This window comes from Chelonoidis abingdonii, chromosome 4 (assembly GCF_003597395.2).
Source record: "Chelonoidis abingdonii isolate Lonesome George chromosome 4, CheloAbing_2.0, whole genome shotgun sequence".
Lineage (NCBI taxonomy): Eukaryota > Metazoa > Chordata > Testudines > Testudinidae > Chelonoidis > Chelonoidis abingdonii.
Genome location: NC_133772.1, coordinates 55755396 through 55775663, shown reverse-complemented (window position 1 = coordinate 55775663; position 20268 = coordinate 55755396). Strand labels below are relative to the sequence as shown.

The 20268-nt window shown below is 40.7% G+C and overlaps 2 protein-coding genes across 11 annotated transcripts in view; one reads left to right on the top strand and one right to left on the bottom strand.

The window, feature by feature from the left end:
- BTBD10 (BTB domain containing 10) overlaps positions 1 to 5988 on the top strand; it is a 48722-nt gene extending 42734 nt beyond the window's left edge. For 4 of the 6 annotated variants that reach the window (XM_032791822.2, XM_032791818.2, XM_032791821.2 and 1 more), the window contains exons 6-8: positions 828 to 1025; positions 3118 to 3228; positions 4841 to 5242. In XM_032791822.2, coding sequence (XP_032647713.1) covers positions 828 to 1025; positions 3118 to 3228; positions 4841 to 5151 — 620 coding nt within the window. In that variant the 3' untranslated portion in view covers positions 5152 to 5242. Of the gene's footprint in view, positions 1 to 827; positions 1026 to 3117; positions 3229 to 4840 lie in introns of all 6 variants that reach the window. The other 2 variants (XM_032791819.2, XM_075065186.1) reach the window with 1 other exon arrangement.
- A 704-nt stretch (positions 5989 to 6692) lies between these two features.
- Positions 6693 to 20268, bottom strand: part of BMAL1 (basic helix-loop-helix ARNT like 1) — a 104859-nt gene continuing 91283 nt past the window's right edge. For 4 of the 5 annotated variants that reach the window (XM_032791811.2, XM_032791812.2, XM_032791810.2 and 1 more), the window contains 3 exons: positions 18698 to 18791; positions 8278 to 8380; positions 6693 to 7359 (listed from right to left, as the gene is read on the bottom strand). In XM_032791811.2, the coding sequence (XP_032647702.1) occupies positions 7199 to 7359; positions 8278 to 8380; positions 18698 to 18791 (358 nt within the window). In that variant the 3' untranslated portion in view covers positions 6693 to 7198. The remainder of the gene's footprint in view (positions 7360 to 8277; positions 8381 to 18697; positions 18792 to 20268) is intronic. The other variant, XM_032791814.2, reaches the window with a different exon arrangement.

Below are 20268 nucleotides of genomic sequence, written 5' to 3'. Positions count from 1 at the left end.
TTATCACTTCATTTGCATTTGTCTTGTTCTTACAGAGACAAGACAAACGTTTCAGACAGAGAACCCATTTAACATGACAGTGCCAGGGACAGAACATAGGCATCAGACTGTTTTGATTACATCAATTATTCATGAATACCTTAAGGCAAGGGGTGGGATGGGGGTGAGTGTTTACAATTCCAGAGGGCTGTGAAGGGAGGGTTTGTTCCGTTCTAAGAGCCGAGTTACTGGACGGACATTTGACCATATAAGTTTATCAAGTATTTACAGTTGTCAGTGTCCTTGGGCTTCTAAAGCATTCCTGCTTGATATGTGGTTTCTCTCTTAACGGTCAGCTAAATTTTAACTCTTGCCTGACACCTTCTACCAACAGAAGTTAGCCAGATAAAAGCTATTACCTTACATACCTTGTTTCTCTCCTATCCTGGGCTGCTAGGATACTGTAAACTTTTTTTTTATACCAAATACGAGGGGAATTTTACAAATCACTATCATAAATGTACCAGAAATACAAGAAAAATGTTATCACTTAATGTAGAAAGACATGGTTGCATAACCTAGTTATCAGATTACTCTGTTTGACAGGAGAATAGCAAATTGCAAGTCAATCCCTCCTACACAAACCTTGACACATTATTTCTGGCTATTTAAATTGAGAGGCAGTTCTGCGGAAATCTATCAGGACACTTAACAGTCAAAGGAATTGACTTATGCCTTGTTTTTTTTCGTTATGGGCGGATGTGTGCTGCTATTCAGTTTTAATTCCAGCCTGCAGTTCTCTACCATGATTCCCAATGTCAGTACGCATTTCATGGGTTTGATTTCAGGTGCTCTTATGCATGAATTATCAAACGATGGTGCTCGCAGACAGTTTGAATTTTACCTTGAAGAAATGATTCTTCCACTGATGGTAGCTAGTGCCCAAAGCGGCGAGAGAGAGTGCCACATTGTTGTGCTTACGGACGATGATGTGGTTGATTGGGATGAAGAGTATCCTCCACAGATGGGAGAGGAATATTCTCAAAGTAAGTCTGATTTTATACTTGTATTGAATTTAGCTCTACCAAAGTGCTTTGTTGACAATGTATCAGTATTAAACTCAGGCACTATCAGAGCTTTACAACATCCTCACTGCTAGTAGTGTGCTGATGATTTGTATTTGGTGTGATGATATGCTGTATCAATTGAAGTCAAGAAAATGCAGCCATGTTAAATTGCACTCTGTTCAAAGACAGGAATAAAATAAAGGACACAGGCAGTTGAGGGAAAAAATACTTTCAAACAGAGCTAGTTGGAAAGCATTTGAAGAATGATTCCCATTTTTGGCCAGTTCTACTTTAAAATGAAGAATTGGTTTACAGAAGATAAATGGATCGAGTGCATGAGCCAATGTTCTCTTACTTTGTTATGAAATTTTTTTTAACATTTTGGTCCATAACTTAGAAACAATTGATAACGAATTCCCTTCTGCTCATGCACAGTATCTTTATGCAGTTTGAAGTTCCTTTCCAGTCTGAGTACATGGATTCAATTTGTTTAAAAAGTTGACTTTTTTGTGCTCCAACAAAATAAAAGGCCCTCAAAGGCTTTCTTTTTTAATCTGACGCTGTGCAAACCTCTCAGGTAACTTTTGTTAAAACTTTACCAAAAACTCAAAGTGAATTTTAATCTTGAGAAACTTGTGTTTCTTCTCTCTCCCTCCCACCCCCCTCAATGTTTGAGGGAATGAAAAAAGTTTAGTTGAAAATAATTTCAGACAGTATGTGTAGGCGTGGCAGAATTTAATTATTATTTTTTAATTTCAATGGAAAATACTGTTTGTTTTTAACAATTTTTTATTTTTATTAATTATTTTTTATTTATAAATTTTCACAGTTGGAATTTATAGTCAGAGAATAGAGGCGTCAGACAATTAATGACAGATGTTGAGATTCAAAAAGTTAAAGCTTTATAACTGTTAAAACACATGGTCAACGTGTCATGTCAAAATATACAAAACAAGTAAACTTAAATCACTGAGTTCGCAAACAGCATTTTTCTTTCTTTGCTTGTCTATAAATTTTAATTTTTGATGGAAATATTTTTGTCAGTTTGTGTACATGGTGACAGTGATGTTTACTGACATTTATGAATAAAAATCTAATACTTCCAAGCCCAAGTATAAGTAATATCTGTTCTAGCAGAGCAAAGGAAAGAAGATTGGTCAGACTTCTAGCTATCTTAAGGAGGTAGTAACTGTCTCAATTAAAAAAAAAAAGTAATTAGTTCTGTTTTATTACCAGGGCTCCACTCCAGCTCCAGGCAAAAACCTGCAGCTCCATTGCTCCGGAGCTGCTCCACGCTCCACTTCAAAGCCCTGTTTATTACACACACGTTTTCTCTGGGAATCCTAAATAGCTTGTGAAGGGGTCTTTTTTGTGTGTAAATCTCTGCAATTCCGGTTTTCCGAGAAGTAACATAGCTTGAAAACAGGAAAGGGTCGTGGGTTACTAACCTAAATTACTGAGAAGTCTCCTCTATATTTAGCAGGCTCCACTTGTCAATGGAGGAAACTTTTTTCTCTAAAAGAAATAACCAAAGCTTAACTCTAATCCTCTTGCTAAGTAGATTGCACACATGTTAAAATGCTTGCCAGGGCAATCTGTCCAGCTGCAGAACACATCTTAGAACTTTTCCTTTCTTGGGATTCATTGTAGTTTAATTTACAGTACTGACTCTGCCATGTCTCCATTCTGAGTGCCTACAAGAAAACATCAGTCTATAAAAACATGAATGAAATCTGTGGGAAAAACCATCCAGACCATCAGTTGACAATACCCTTTAACTGTTTTTGAAAATATGCCTTTATTTTTCTCTTATTTCAGTCTTAGTTGACTTATAACATCCTAGGAACTTTTTCAAAAGTTTCAACTGGAATTACAGATTTAAATAGGATGATGGAATATGAGCTCATGATTCACCCATATGGTTGAATTCTAGGTAACTTTACATTGTGGTGTTTATCAACCCCCTCTGACCTCATTTGTAAACACCACTTAGACCATCTTCATTATACAAGTAGAGGCTAAGAACTTCCAGTACAACTTTTTATTAACCTCTGAAATGCAATTTCCCCAGTTATTTACAGCACAAAGTTGTATAGATTCTTCAAGTATATTGAAAACAGAGATGTGGCCAAATCGGTTCTGAAGGAAAGGGGGCTCAAGAAAATTCGATTGGGTATTGAAGGTAAGAGTAATTTTCATTGCTTCCGAGCTAATCCTTTGGCAAAGAGCATTTCTGTGCTTCTGCCTCTCTGTACAGCCACTGTCCCTACCTTGCTATACGAGCTATTGTAAGTCAGTGGTATTAGCCTATTAGTCTGTTTTATGGTGGAAACTAATTTGTTTGGCCTGTTGGCTTATCTTGTGTCCAAATTCTAACATACCTTCCCACTGCAGAGCTTTCTTTGACTTATCAATAAGTGCATGGTTGTGCTGCATGCTGTGACCTTAATTCTGGATTTCCTAACTTTCTAGTGTTTTCTTTGCAATCTAAATAATCTCATAATGGAGCTTTTTAATGTAAAATTATATATAAAAATATTTCCCATGACCTGCTCAATAGACAAACTGACCCCTCTCATAGTCTTCTATAGAAGAAACCTGCCATGATTGGGCTGTGGGGGAAGAGAGAGGAAGGAAGGAAGGAATTAGGTCACTCTGAACTTTAGGGAGCTTTAAGGATCTTGTCCTCTGCTGTCTACTCTGCTCGTTGAAAAATAGGGAAAGCTTTTTAAGCTTACTGAATGCTGGTTTTCCATAAAGAAGAATTTTGTAACTCAGAAAAGCAGTAAGCCAGATTTTATGGAAATTGTCAAGAAAAATTCTCCCCCAAAAGTAGTTTGAACAGTGTTGGCCAGCTGTATTCATGACAATCTTCTTCTAGCCTAGAAGGGCTGGACTCTGTTCCCTTTAGATCCCATTAGCACAACTTTGGTCAGGCAAAGAACAGTTGAAGTGTTTAGTGTCCCTGCATTTTTAGAGCATGAGTGCAGGAGCAAGAACTGAGTTAGTCTTGAACTTGGCTCCTAGAAGCCCAGTAGTGGTGATTTAAGACAAGTGAACTTGGTTATGATCTTAAATAAATAGTCCCACAAATGCAGTGTCTGGGCCCCACAGAAATAAAACTAGCGACAACTTTCCATTCTTCGTAATGAGAAATAAAATATCACTTGACTGCATCTTTCTCCTCCTACCCCCAAAACAAATGTATGGAAACCAGTTTTGCTTTGCTGCAGAATTTATAGTAATGTACTATTGTCACTAGTCAGTATTTGAAATGAGAGGAAAAATGCTTGGGACCCAGCCTGGAGCACCCATGGCAGTATATTATTGTTTCATCACTCTGGGGGTTCCCATCTCAAACCTCATCCCTTACTCACCAGGCCAACAGTGCTGTGAGGGAGCATACCAGCATTCTGTCTGGAGGGGAGAGTTACTAACATTACTTTTGCAGGCACTCTCTTCACTAGGTCTAGAAAGACTTGCTTTAGTAGTAAATGGCCTTAGCATTTTTTCCCCTTGTATTTTAGCTAATGTTGTTTATAAGTTTTTGTGTTTGGTTTGTAAACTGGGGAATGCTTGGTGTTTAAAAAACAAACAAACAACAAACCATGGTAGTGTCGGCATCATTCTGTATGCTAATCTGGAAATGGACCTGCTTATCTTCATTGTGTCCCAACCTTCTGGCTGGCTGGCTGGTTGGTTGTGCACATGCTCTGAAGCTGAGCTGGTGAAGGAGAACTTTGAGCTAAGTAGTACTGGAAACTTTAATTGTCATTTTGTTCTAATATTTTTAGGTTACCCCACATACAAAGAAAAAGTGAAGAAACGGCCAGGTGGGAGGCCAGAGGTGATTTACAACTATGTCCAAAGACCATTCATTCGGATGTCTTGGGAAAAAGAAGAAGGAAAGAGTCGGCATGTTGACTTTCAGTGTGTAAAAAGTAAATCTATTACAAACCTAGCAGCAGCTGCCGCAGATATCCCCCAGGACCAGCTAGTGGTAATGCACCCCACACCACAAGTGGATGAGCTGGATATTCTACCTATTCATCCTCCACCCAGCAACAATGATGTGGACCCGGAGGGACTAAACCCAGCACTCTGATTCAGATTCTTATTTAAACAAAAGCATGCTACTTTGAAAAGTGACTCTCTCTCATACTGCACTGCAATTCCAGCTTTTCTTCATTGTGTAACACAGTGTTTAGGATATTGCAGAATGGGCTTTCTTAGAGACCAAAGGAGTATCTAATCGTGGTTTTTAAAGAGTACAACTAAAACATCCTGAGGTTCCAGTTATGTACATGTATTTGTTTGAGTAGGTTTGCGATATTGGTTATTTGTATGCCGGATTGTCCTTCTCACGCTAGGCCCATCAAAAACAATGGGATCTGCTGGCTACTGTACATTCAGTATTGTTACATGGAAGGCAAAATGCAGAATCAGAATTGATAGTAGCACTTTATGAATGGCTGCTTGATAAATGGATTCTCAAAGCCATGTTTTATAAATGTGTTGCACAATGCTGACTTTAACAAAGTGCTTCTATCAAAGTCTTTCTACTCATTTAAATGTAAATAGTTTGCTCTGAATAGATGGACTCTTAAACATATTGTATATGATTGAGCACAAAATGATTACCACTGGGGTTTTTGGATTGAGGACATTATTCAATTACCCATTTAACATCCTGCCCAACTCAAATTTCTCCAGTGAGTTTTTTCACTTGTTTGTAATGTGAGCTATGTTCAAGGATTGTGAACAATTGATAGGAGGATTTCTCTTAAATTTTGCCTTACCTGAATTTGTTGATGGAAATATTTATTTAGTAAAAGTTTGTAATAAGTGTCATGGAATAGAAAAATGCAGATGGTTCACTCTTCATTTATTAAATGATTGTAAATTCAAGTTTTTCATTCAAATAAAATTTCCATTATTTTAATAAGTTTGACACGAGTTATTCCTTACCAAAGATTATGTATACTAGGTGTAAATTCCAGTGACTGACTGTGCACTTACTCCTTCTCCATCTCTAGTCTTAGAGGAGGAATACAATGTGTTAATGATGGAAGGAATGGTGTCAGTCTTCAGTTTTTCCCTTCCTTATCAGCCATCAAATACCAGTTAGGAATCCCAGCACTGGGGAATCTACCTTCTGAATCAAACTATTAAAAATTGTTCGCATCTTGACACCAACTAGATAAGAGGTTGTATTGCTGGGGAGGCTACTAGAGAAGCTGTTTCAACTACAGGACATACTTACGAGGCAAAAATGTCATAAACAATCTGTTTCTCCCCCCAAAATAAAAACTTGATGCCATTCCTCCATTTGGAAGTCATCGGTTGTGAAAGTAAGGAAATACAGTTAAACTATAATTCTCTCCATTTTTCAAATGGATGCACTAATTTTTAAGTTACTGGAATTATAGAAGAACCAAATCTATAAAAAAAGCTAACAGCTTAGAAATGTGTTGTAAAGTGTGTATATGAAATTAGCTGAAAGCACTGAGCGCAGGATGAAGCCTTGGGACTGAATGTTTTGTTTTTTTTTCCATTTTGAAAGTAACAAGGCACAATCTGTGACTTCTACCATACTTCTTAAGCGGGGTCTTATCAGAAATTTATTATAAAAAAGTAAATACTGAATTTTAGAACAAGGGAAACGTATTTATTTTAAAAATATTTAACTGTCTAATACATTACACTTTAACAATATTTATAGTAAAGGATTCTGACAAGAAAGAATAAACAGCTTTATGATACAATTAGTATAAGAAATATCCACATGGGAGACCTTTTTGTAGTGTAAAAACACATCATACATCTGAAATGACCGTTTGCATATAAAAGCTACCAATGATAACAGTGCTGAGTTGCACAGCGATTAAAAAAAATTCAAAAAGAACAGAATCCCAAAATATACAATTAATGCAAGCTATACACAGCTAACCAAATCCATAATGCAAGAACACTGTAGCATGTTTTATCTCCACTTTGTCTGAAATGACACATGTTAGGATGAGTTGGATGTTCTGATATGGCTTTTATGAAATTCATACATAAAAGCTAGTCTCATAATCCAAGCTTCACAGACTGTAGAACTCCACCAGTAATGCACTTTGATATTCAGATGCTGAATTAATATGTAGCATTTACAAGGGCCATGGTAAGTCGCTAAAATCCACAGGGCCTCCAAGGCCTGCATCTGCTTCCAAAAGACTCATTATAACTGCCATTGCAGCTTCATCGTTGCTGGGGCTGCTTGATCCTTGTTCGTTGTCTATCATATCTATGCCTATGTGAGAGTTCTCCCCTGTGAAAGTATTAAAAGAAAACTGCAGCAAACATTTTAAATGATTTTATATATTGTATAAAGTGATTGCTCAGAAAAATGTCAATCATTAACTGTGTTGGAAGTGAGCATGCTGATAGGTGGCGGGGGGGGATGTTTGATGGCAAATGCGCTCTTCAGCATACAGTACAGAGCTCGGATCTCACCCCGATGACAGAAAAAAATCCCTGTGGGGTTTGTTCTAACCATGGGGCTGAATGGGGAGTTAGTGGAGGACAAGGGCTGTCGGAGGTGTCTGAAAGGGGGAGAATATCAGGATGAGCAGTTTCAAGTAACCAATGTGCCAGCCTGGTGGGGGACCTTGGCCACTTCCAACTCAACTCTATTTTAAAAAAATCCAATTTCACTTTTTCAGTAGAATGAGTTGAAAATGGCCATTGGGCTGTTGAAAAGAAGCTGAACTTTTGAGGGAAAGGAAGTGAAGGGCTCAAATAGTCCAAGGAAAATGTTTAAGTGTTCAAAACCATAGAGGGTAGATGTTTATAACACTATTTTCTTATTATTTTGCTAGGAATTTTCCTTCATATGGGAAAGATTCATTGTATAAAGTACCATTTTATGTCTTTTAATTGTTTTGTGAATGACCAAGAGATCATGCGAGGGTGTGCATAGAGCTGAGGTATGTCAGACACCATGTAAACAACAGGGTTTGCTGCTATAACCAATTAAGCTGTAACGTATTTATCAGCACAGAGCTTTAAAGGCATTTATTACTAATTTCTTTTTGAAGACTATTACTTTGTCTTTATGTCCTAAAATGTTCTTAAGCCTAATTTTATTCTAGATAAAGTTTTGTGTAAAGATTATGCTTTGAGATGGTTAGAGTTATGTTTGTCATACCTCTCTGAACTATAGACTTAATAGTATGACTGTGCTTACCAAGAATGGAGGAGTTGTCGGAATATGGATAGCCAGAATTATCCTGGATCTGCCCAGACAGTAAACCAGCAGAGGGAATGTCTGGAGTTCCACCATTCAAAATCTAGAAACAAATGAAAAACGTAAATTTCTAGAGTCCTGTGGTACTTATGCTGCTCTCAGCCTTAACCTATGTAGCACATCTGAAAAAGGGAGGGCCTACAGCAAGTCTTAGGATCCAAACATATGAACTTAAACTGCGTTCCAGTGAGACTTCACAGCAGGATAATTTAATATTAACGTGAAGATTATCTCGCATCTCTCCCCCAATCTACCTGCAAACCAACTTTGTTAGAAGTTAAACATCACCTACAACATAAAATTCTTAAAATCTTTCATGCTTACTACTGTATCAATAATTTTAAGCCTCAGTGAGGAATGGGCAAAGTTTATTTGCCAGTGAAGGTGACGTGTCAAAGCAATGTCAAACACTGGAAAGTAAAGGAACTGCTATAAAAGGTACTGTAACTAATGATCTTTAGATGGCTCTGCTGTCTTCAGAAACACCTGCTTTTTATAACAACATTGCTTAATTTTTTAATTTTTTTTTTTTGCAGCACTGCGTTCTTGCTATGGAATTTCTAAGTTCCACCATTTGTAAATTTCAAGTAGAGCCATTTATAAAATGCATTTGAACTCCCCCCCACACACACTGCAAGGCCAACACTTTTAGAGATTGTAATGATTTTGTCTAACTCCTGATGCCTAGAAGTATTTATTTGTAATCTGGGTAGTGCCTAGGTGCTGTGTGAACATACAGTTTACAGTCCCAGCCCTGAAAAGCATGCAATCTCTAGTGTAATCCTCTTGATACAGAGTGCCAGGGGGTTGCTCAGGTTGTTCTGGCTAGTAACATTCCATGGGGGAGTATCTGCATTACAAAGACCCTACCAGATGCCCTGAATAGAGATAGAGGGTTGTTGGTTTTTTTGCTGCAACAGGAGCCTTTGCAAACAGCGGTAGCTATGTCAGCAGGAGAGATTCTCCTGCTGACAGCATTGTCCACACTGGCACTTAGGTCAGGATAACTTACATTGCTTGGAGGGGTGGCTTATTCGCACCACCAAGCAACATAATTTATACCGCCATAAACTTGAGGCACATTCACAGGTAGAGCATATCATAGAATTCAAATTCCGTAGGAGAAAATACAAAGAGCATAAAAAAACCCAAGAGTTCCTTGGGAGGAGAACTCACCCCTCTTCAAACTAAAGCAAAATGTTACTACAATCTCTACCTATATCACATAACAAAACTTAACAGTGATTGTAACCAGATTCTGTTTCTCTTGCCCCATGAGACACTGTTTGCAAAGGCTCCTGTTGGCTTAGATCATCTGCACTAATAGCACTACAGTGGCAAGCTGTGTAGTGTATCCAGTGTGACAGACCCACACCAGTGGGGCACAGGAGTCTGGTAAAGGGCAAATATACTGGTCACTGGATGAGTAGTTTTCTGTTCCCTGAGTGACCAGAGCAGGGGCTGCACTAGAGTAATCAGGAACCTGCCAGAATCAATTAAGGCAGACAGGCTAATTAAGGAGAACACCTGACTACAATTAACCAGCTAAGAGTCAGGTGAGGCTGTTAAGCACCTGACTAATTAAGGCCCCTCTGATGCTATAAAAGGGCTCACTCCAGTCAGGCCAAAGGGGAGGAAGTGCATGTGAGGAGCTGAGAGCGTGAGCCACCAGGAGGAAGGTCCTGTGGTGAGGATAAAGAAGGTGTTTGGAGGAGGCCATGGGGAAGTAGCCCAGGGAGTTGTAGCTGTCATGCAGCTGTTACAGGAGGCACTATAGACAGCTGCGATCCACAGGGCCCTGGGCTGGAACCCGGAGTAGAGGGCAGGCCCGGGTTCCCCCCAAACCTCCCAACTCCTGATCAGACACAGGAGAAGTTGACCCAGACTGTGGGGAAGATCACTGAGGTAAGCAAAATCTGCTAATAAACACAGGACCCACGAAGGTAGAGGAGGAACTTTGTCACAATAGCCTTAGTCTGATGGGATTTCTATGCTTCTGATGCCACTGCAGGGATATTTATAATACGAACTTCTTTAAACAAAGAAAGAGTGAAGTATATGACTGCTGTCACTCACTGATTTGTCTAAGTGACTTTATTCTCTTTCATAAGCATTTATTGAAAATGGAGCAAATAACTTCTGTTCTGTCATCTAGACCCATCAAACTCCAAACACCTGCTATATATTCAGAATTTGAAGTATCAAAATGTTGTGCTCTCTGAGTCGCTGTGGTTTATATTAAAGAGACTGCATTGCCAACCTCTTGAAAAGTAATATGAAATCAGCTATACTATAGTTTACTATTTTGCACTACTTTGAATGCCTGCTTGCAAACTTCTGTGCCTACTGATTTAACAGCACGATTGTTTTACAGTTATAATTTCCTTTTGTACACTGTCTTAGAGATGTGTGAACTGCTATAGTTAGTACACTGCTGCCATTGTGGGAACAGGGAGAAGAAATTAAACTAGTAATTATTAAAATTAAATGTAGGGCACCACATCTGTATTGATTCTTGGCAAGGATATTTTCACACTGACATGTCTGGGTTAATACACTAGCTATTTAGCTAAGGAGATGAAAATTCACCTCCTGACCAAGCTCATACTTAATCTCTAGTCTCTACCCAACCTTCTTATAAAACCACCATACAGATCAGCATGATTGGCTTTCAATGGTCAAGAGTACAGGACAGGCACAGCAAGGCTTATGTCCATTAGGTTATGTGACTCAAATCTCATTTTCATGACTCCTACAGCTACCATAAACTTAGCAAAAAATAAATCAGACTTGTTTAGCAGAAGCCTGGGGTTGTCATGGCCACTCAACTTTACAGCCTAAATGGATGGATCATCCATAGTCAAATGTATTTGTAGGGATGCAAAATGTAGACAAACACGTTGGTTCCAGGTGGTGATGGCTTGTAACTGCTACATGCTGCCTGAGGTGATACTATCCCAACACTGAAGCACTTTGAGTTGTTTTAGTGCCTGGGCATATGATTATGGAATTAAATCTTTTTCATAAAGAAAAAGCAGTCGGCTGCTTTTACTCCTTTTACTTTAGGTAACCACTGTTAAAGGATATACATGTATCCTAATAAAAGAATACAGCTAAATAGTACTTCCAAAAGCACCAACGCTACACGTAAACTTCTCAGTCTGCTTTCTCAGCCAGGTTCAGCATGTCCCGCATGTCCTTTTCTAGCTGCAGCCCTTCTGTGCCGGGGTAGAGCACGGCCGGGAGAGGTACTGTGCAGCTCCCCTGCTCCCCGTGGAAAGCCCCAGCAAATGGCAAAATGCTACTAATAAGCAGAAGCTGTTAATAACAGCATTACGAGGAATCTACAGTATTTTAGGAAACTTATTTCAAATAACATCTCTACTTTGATAAAAATGCATTTGGGGATGTGAGAACTGGCCCATGAAGTGTTCCCCAGTAGGTGGCGCAAGACAATTTTCTTTGAAAGTTGACAATTCTTCAGCAAGAAAGATCTTGTGTTTATTTTCAGAAAGGGCAGAAAACATTATCCCTAATTTCAAAACTGAATGTCCAAATTTAAATAGCTAACCTAATTTTAAAAGTTTACCTACCACCTGCAGCTCTCAATGAAGTAAATAGGAAATGCAGGTGTTCAGCATCTCTGGAAGTCAGACCACTTCTTTAGTAGCCCAACTGTCAGCATCCATATTTGAATATTTGTTGGTCTGGGTGTATGTTTTATCACACTGAGACAATGTTTAAGGTGACCAGTTTTGTAATAATCTGGAGGTCTCGTTAGTAGCTTGTTCTGCTATAAGCTTCAGACAGAGTCACTGTACATAACAGAGTTTCTACATGAGAAAGCAAATGAATAGATAAGAAAACTTTATTTAATGACCTGAGCTGAGCCAAACCCAAGGTGAAGGTGATATCCACTGTTGCTTAGCATGTGTCTTTTGCTTACCTCCAGCAAAAACGTGTAATCAGGGCAATGTCCTGCTATCTTCTGGGTCATTCCCTTGAACTGATACAACATTTGCAGTCTTGCATGCTGCATACATTGTTTAGTTCATTCAATAAAGGGACTTTGTTAAAAAAAAATGTAGAAGAGTAGAGTACTAGAATATTTAGTATTCAGCATGCTCCCTATGGAAGTGCTTTTATTTCTGGAGATAGTTAGCATAAGGTTTTTTTCACCATACTGGTTTTTAATTACCATTTTCACATTGACTTGTTAATATAGGTTTTTTTTGTTAAGTTTGCCTTGTGTCATAAGCATTAGGTAATGGGAAAACATCAATATTCTTGTGTAGATCTCAGAATCCAGATTTATTCTAGCACACTAATACACCAATGCATATTGAAAAATCTAGATATCAAATTACTCTATAATTTGATAAATATGTGAATCCAGTGGTGAAGAGGCAGAATCAGTTTTGGGACATAGCACATAGCTCTTGATGGAATACACTGCATTACCAGGCGAGGACTGAATTAAAAATTCTTGGGGCCCTGGACACAGAATATCTTGAGTTCCTCTCCTCTTCCCAAAAGGATTAAAAGACATCATTTGAAGGATTAACAGAATAAGGGAACACCACACGCATGTGTCAGTCTTAGATTATAAACTCCTTGGGGCAGGGACCATCTTTTTGTTCTGTATTTGTATGGCACCTAACACAATGGTGCCCTGATCAATGACTGGGGCTCCTATGTGCTACAGAAATACAAATAATAATTGTTATCCTTCCTGCAGCTACAGCTGTTCTGGATAATGGCCTACTTCCTTACTTTTTCCCCACTAGCTGCTCTGAGAGATGAAAGCTAATAGTGGCCTGCAGCTCTATAATCTCTGATTAAATGTCAAGTAATTTCACCAACAGTATTTTCCACAGCTCCTTGCTACAGAGAAGGCCCCAGGTAAACAGCAGCAAAATGACCCTAAATTCTGCAGCAGTTTCATTCCAGTATGGAGGTTTTTCATTAATTAGGAAAATATCAGCACAGTAGTTTCATTGTTGATATTAAATTAAGTTCACACTATTTGTAGTTTTCAGTATGTCACGTTTTTGTACTGACAATGTATAATTGCACCAGAACAGTCTGTGGGAAAATTGGATCTGGACTTGTTGGGGTTTTGTCACCCAAGCAGGTATGTTAAGCATTTTGAGATGGTGCATTAACCATGTGTTGGACGTATCATCTAAAATGATAAATGGTGTTGACACTCTTAGGCCTGGTCTACACTACAAGTTTATATCAAATTTAGCAGCGTTAAACCGCATTAACCCTACACCCATCTACACAATGAAGCACTTTATATCGATATAAAGGGCTCTTAATATCGATATCTGTACTCCTCCCCGCCTAGGGCAGTAGTGCTGAAATCGGTATTGCCATTTCAGATGAGGGTTAGTGTGGCCGCAATTCGATGGTATTGGCCTCTGGGTGCTTTCCCATAGTGCACCATTATGACCGCTCTGGACAGCAATCTGAACTTGGATGCACCGGCCAGGTAGACAGGGAAAGCCCTGCGAACTTTTGAATTTAATTTCCTGTTTGCCCAGCACAGGTGACCATGTAATCCCAGAATCAAAAAAAGAGCTCCAGCATGGACTGTCCGGGAGATACTGAATCTGATCTCTGTATGGGGAGATGAATCTGTTCTATCAGAACTCCATTTCAATAGACGAAATGCCAAAACATTTGAAAAATCTCCAAGGCTATGATAGATGGAGGGTACAGCAGGGACTCAACACAGTGCTGCATGACAAGCGTAGCAAAAAGCCAAAGAATCAAATGGACGCTCAGGGAGGGAGGGAGGGCGGGGGGACTGAGGACTCCAGCTATCCCACAGTCTCCGAAAACTATTTGCATTCTTGGCTGAGCTCCCAATGCCTGAAGGGTCAAAAACACTGTTGCAGGTGGTTCAGGGTATATGTCATCAATCTCCCCCTCTCCCTCCCCCATGTGAAAGAAAAGGGAAAAAAATCATTTCTTACCTTTTTTCAATGTCACCGTATGTCTAGTGGGTGCTGCAGTGCTGAACAGCAGCAACCTCTCCCCTTCCTTTCCTGATGGCACACAGTGCAATAGGCTTGAAAACCATCCTCATCATCCAGTGAGTGCTCCTGGCTGGCCTCAATGAGGTCAGCTGGGGGCGCCTGGGCAAAAATGGGAATGACTCCCGGTCATTCCCTTCTTTAAGCTTTGTCTCCTGGAGATTCAGTCCTGCCTGGAATATCATAGCAGCCTGGAGGCTGCCCTCCCCCCCCCCCCTTTGATCCCCCCCCCCCCCCCGTTTTATCTCAATAAAGTCAGTGTTTCTTATCTATGCATTCTAAATTACTTCACACAAATGGGAAGATAACAGTCACGGTAGCCCAGGAGGGATGTGGGAGGAGGGAAGCAACAGGTGGGGTTGTTGCAGGGGCACCCCCTAGAATGGCATGCAGTCCATCATTTCTGTGGGATGTCTGGGGCTCTGACCCGGAGCGGCTGTGCTCTCTGGTTCTTTAGTAGTCTTGCCCGATATTCTAAGCAGGACTGACTCTACCTTTAGACAAAACGTAAAGAAGGGAATGACCCGGGGAGTCATTCCCATTTTTGTCCAGACACCCCCGGCCGACCTCAGTGAGGCCAGCCAGGAGCACCCATGACAGCAGCAAATGGTACAATAGGACGGGTAACCATCATTGCCAATTTGCAAAACAACAGACGGTACAATAGGACTAGTAACCATCTCTGCTCACTTGCGAAGGCAAGTGAATGCTGCTGTGTAGCACTGCAGTACCACATCTGTTAGCAACATCCAGTAGACATACGGTGACAGTGAAAAAAGGCTAAACGAGCTCCATGGTTGCCGTGCTATGGTGTCTGCCAGAGCAATCCAGGGAAAAGGGCGCAAAATGATTGCCTGCCGTTGCTTTCACGGAGAGAGGATTGACTGATGACATTTACTGGTTTTGTCCCATCATATTTGTGATCTCATACCAGAATTCCAATGGGCGGGGGAGACTGCAGGAACTATGGGTAGCTACCTCACAGTGCAACCTCCGGAAATAGACGCTAGCCTCGGTACATGGACGCACGCTGCTGAATTAATGTGCTTAGTGTGGCCGCGTGCACTTGACTTCATACAATCTGTTTCCAAATACTGGTTTCTGTAAAATCGGAATAATCCTGTAGTGTAGACATACCCTTAGATTTGAGTTAACGCCCTGTTCAGATTAACTGGAAGTTCACACCTCTGTAGGATATTGTTTTAGACTTTCTGCAGAATTTAAGGCTTGTTTACACTTGAAGCACTGCAGCTGTACTTTTTCAGCGTAGACAGGAGGGGTTCTCCTGTCAGTATAGGTAATCCACCTCCCCAAGAGGCAGTAGCTAGGTTGACGGAAGAATTCTTCCATTAACCTAATGCTGCCTACATTGGGGGTTATGTCAGCTTAACTACATTTCACACCTCGGCACAATGTCATTTACCCCTTTGCATAACACAAGAACCAGAGATCACCCAATGAAATTAATAGGCAGCAGGTTTAACACAAATATTAGGAAGTACTTCTTCACACAGCGCACAGTTAACCTATGTAACTTCTTGTTAGGGGATGTTGAGAAGGCCAAAACTACCGGTTTCAAAATATAATTAGATAAGTTCATGGAGGATAGGTCCATCAACGGCTATTAGCCAAGATGGTCAGGGACCCAGCCCTATATGCTGTGGGTGTCCCTAAACCTCTGACCACCAGAAGCTGGAACTAGAAAACAGGATAGATCACTCGATAAATTGCCGTTTCATTTATTCCCTCTGAAGCATGTGGCATGGGCCACTGTTGGAAGACAGGATACTGGCCTAGATGAACCATTGGTCTGACCCAGTGTGGCCATTCTTATGTTCTTATGAAATAATTTTATTAAATGAAAAGTTTAGATGCTGGAGCACAGTTCTGTCACAAGGAGAAGGGGGATTGCATGGCCATAGACTTCTTGCATACAAAGGGTTCTAGAGTATCTCTACAGAGATTTTCAAAGGCAGAGGTGCACAGAGCCCATTGAAAAAATCTAGCCCATAAATGAGATTAAGCAAACACCAGTCTGAAGCTTAAGGTATTGTAAATGCATTTATAGTTCAAATAAAGAACCAATGAAGGGAGAAATACATTAAAACATTCCATTTAAAATCGGAAATAAAAGTTTGAGACACAGTACTAAGCAGGTACTACAGCTTCTCCATTATTGGTAAACATGTAACTTTAGGTCCCCATGTGACAGATCACCCCAAACTTAGTCTAATCCTCTCTTGCTGCAGCTCTGAAACAGCCACTCTAGGAGTTCTCCGTATGCATGAGAAGAGGAGCTAGACCAGGGGTCTCAAACTCAAATCACCACGAGGGCCACATGAGGACTAGTGCATTGGCTTGAGGGCCACATCACTGACACCTTTTCATATAAAGGTACAAATCCCACCTCCCTCAGCCCCCGCCCCTACTCCACTCCTTCCATGAGGTCCCGCCCCTGCCCCCATTCCAACCCTTTCCCCAACTCTGCCCCCTGCCTGCCCCTATTCCAACCCCTTCCCCAAATCCCTGCCCCTGCCCCATTCGTCTCCACCCCTCCCCCCTGGAAAACGCTAAGCGCTGCCAAACAGCAGCACTTGGAGGTAGGCAGAGGAGCGGGGATGTGGCGAATAACTCTGCTGGCTGCATGCAGCCCACGTATTTGAGAGCCCTGAACTAAAGGAAGAAATGAATGCTCATGCAGCTCTTGGAGGGCAGATGCAATGTGCTTTCTATAAGAGGTGCTGCTCAGCAGCCTTTATCTGTATGTACTGAACTTTCTTGGAGGGCCTGTTTTATCTCTCCAAATCTGCCCCCGCTCTACTCCAGTCCCAATATAGGTCACACTGTTCTAGACTAGGGCTGTCAAATGATATAAAAAATTAATCGCGATTGATCCCGAAATTTAAAAAAATAGTCCCGATTAATCACAGGTTTAATCGCACTGTTAAACAATAACAGAATACCATTTATTTAAATAGTTTTGGATGTTTTCTACATTTTCAAATATATTGATTTCAATTACAGCCCAGAATACAAAATGTACAAGGCTAACTTTATTTTTTTTTTTTAATTACAAATATTTGCGTTTGTGTGTTGGGGGACTGCTGCCTCTTTAAGCAGAGCAATCAGGAACCCCCACTTTTTCAGCTAGCAGCAGCTGCTGTCAGCAGCAGATAGGCTCCCCTCTGTTCCCTGACCCCAGCTCAGCAGCCATGGGGTACATGGGCTGGGGGAGACCTGTGCAACAGACAGGAGGCAGTCTCCCAGTCCAGAGCAGCTTGGCTGGGGCAGCTCCATGGTGGGGGTCGGGAGGCAAGAGCAGCAGTGGTGCAGGGCGGCTGGAGGAGGGGCACCTGTGCCCTGGAGGCACGCAGTGGCACCCCCCTGAGCATGGTGCCCTGGCCGCTGGCTCCTCTTGCCCATCCCTAAGGCAGGCCCTGTCCAACAGGGAGGGAATAGGGCAGCCGGCACAGGGCCAGGCTCCTCTCTCCCCACTGGAAGGTGTTTGACCAAGTCTCCCAAATCACTTGCAGTCTCTTGTTCCTGGCTACCTCCTGCCGCAGCTGGTGCCTCCCTCCCTCCCTCCCTGCTCGGCTGCCGCCGAGTCCTATCTTCAGAGGTGTGCGATTAACTCTTGTTAAAAAAAATAATGTGTTAATTTGTTTTGAGTTAACTGCACGCGTTAACTGCAATTAATTGACAGCCCTATAGGACTTCCAATTTTAGGGCTCAAGTTGATATGTATCATAGCAATGTAGGGGTCATTGAACAAACTAGCCAACCAACCTTCTTCATTTCTGATCAATCCTAAACTAAAATGCTTTGGTTTTCTCATGAAACAAACAAAAGCAGACATTGGGTTAAACAAAACATTTCATTTTGATCTGGGGCATTTTTAAACACTTTTTGTTGTGTTAAAAAAGGAAATTTGGAAATGCTATTCCCAAAGCCACAAAAGGAGATTGTGCCCCCCACCTGCAACACCCTATAGCCCTGTGGTTAGAGCACTCACCTGGAATGTGGGAGACCTAGATTCAAGTCTCCACTTTGCCTAACTTGGAATAGATATTTGAACTTGAGTCTCCCATAGAGCAGGTAAATGCCCAAACCAATATGGAGCATTCTGGGACGGGTCTCTCTCAATCTATCCTGTTGAAGCTGTTTCATTATGTATAAATACTCAAGAACTTAAGTATGCTAGGTTCTGCTACCCTAGACTCCGGCAGCCAAGGGATCAGATAGTCAGATTTATGAAAGATGTGACAAAGAATTCAATTACTACTACTGATTCTAATTTTAAAAACTTTTATTCTCACCTTTTTGCCTCCTGGAGAAGATGTATCAGGGGGTGGTGTGCTGGTAATGTTCAATGGACTGGAACCACAGCTGGAAGGTGATGACCCTCTTATCCTTTCAAACCAATGTCATTACAATTAGAAAGAGGCAATGCAAAATGATGCAATTAATGTACTATTCATCTAGAGAACAATGAATCATGTTGGTGGATACTAGAATGTTCACTGCCTGCAACAGACTAATGGTCAAGTGAATCTCCAAGTGCAAGGCCTTTAACATCAGGTTTATCCTCTGTGATCACTCTTTTTCTGTTGGTATGAGGTTGGTAGTGCTAGTCTGTCCATTAATTAAACACTGCTGCCACTATTACCCTCAACTACGTAGATAGTTGAAACAATTACTTGAATTTGGCATATTCAAATTTCCTCAGATTATAAACTTCAGCTCTCCCCTACACCATTTTCTTGCACAGAACTCTGTAGGAAATATTTGTAAGTAGTACACAGAGCCAGATCCTCAGCTGGTGCAAATTTGCATATTCAAATAAACTGAAGAAAGATCTGGCCAACAATGTCCAAACAATGAAATTGCTGTATGGGAGACCCAAAAAAGAGCCAGACTTACACAGTTTCTATATGCTTTGAGATGTTAATAGGACAAACTTCTTCCTTATATTTTCCTTCCTAATTTTTGTTTTCAATAAGCTATCATGACATAGGTATACTGGTTTTTTGTTTTTTTTATCCTTATGGTGTAGTGAGCATGCAGCAAGAGAGAGGTTTCAAAGCCACGCTATTTTTACTTAGTTCAGCGTTTCCCCAACCTGGTATACTAGCATTGAATGTTTTGCACATTAGCAGAAATGCTAGGGAGTTGCAGACTTGCTGGCTGTACAATTAGAGAAAATAGAGTGGCGTAGTTCCCATGTGGTAATTTGTAAAAAGGATCCTCTTATCATCAGAAGTGCCAAACTTTTTTTTTTTAAAAGTGGGAAACTCATTTTCCATGGCAGAGTTTCAGTGAGAAGGTTGTGAACAGAAGGCAGTAGAGGAAAACAGAAACAGCTGGTGAAAGAACACTGGAACTAAACCAGGGCTCTCTCCACTTGAAAGGAAAACAAGAGTGGTGGAGTGTATACAATCCAAAGTACTTTGTTTCTGTTAGTAAGATGACTAATGGTACAAAATGCTTCAATAGACTGCTTTACAGCTATTAAAAGTAGTGGAAACTTTTAAAGTGTTTGCTCAGCCTTGGATTTGGCTTTTGTAATTTAAAAAATGTGAGGGGTGGGGCGCTGGTAGGGTCACAAAAGCAACTACATAAAAATGTTATTTTTCCTATATAACATGTTGTGTATCACTGACGTGATAAAAACATTTCACTAGTTTTTACTCCTCTTGTGCCTTCAGCATCAACAAAGCTATGGGAGAAGGATCTGGATTTTTTCCTGGCTTGTGCATCATCAGGATTACGAACTAAACTAAAGCTGCAGAATCATTATTGGATGTGTGAGATTTTCTTGGTTTTTTTCCACTGGAGGATTCATGCAGCAAGAAACCTCATGTGCCAAAGAGCTCATTGTAGCAGGTCC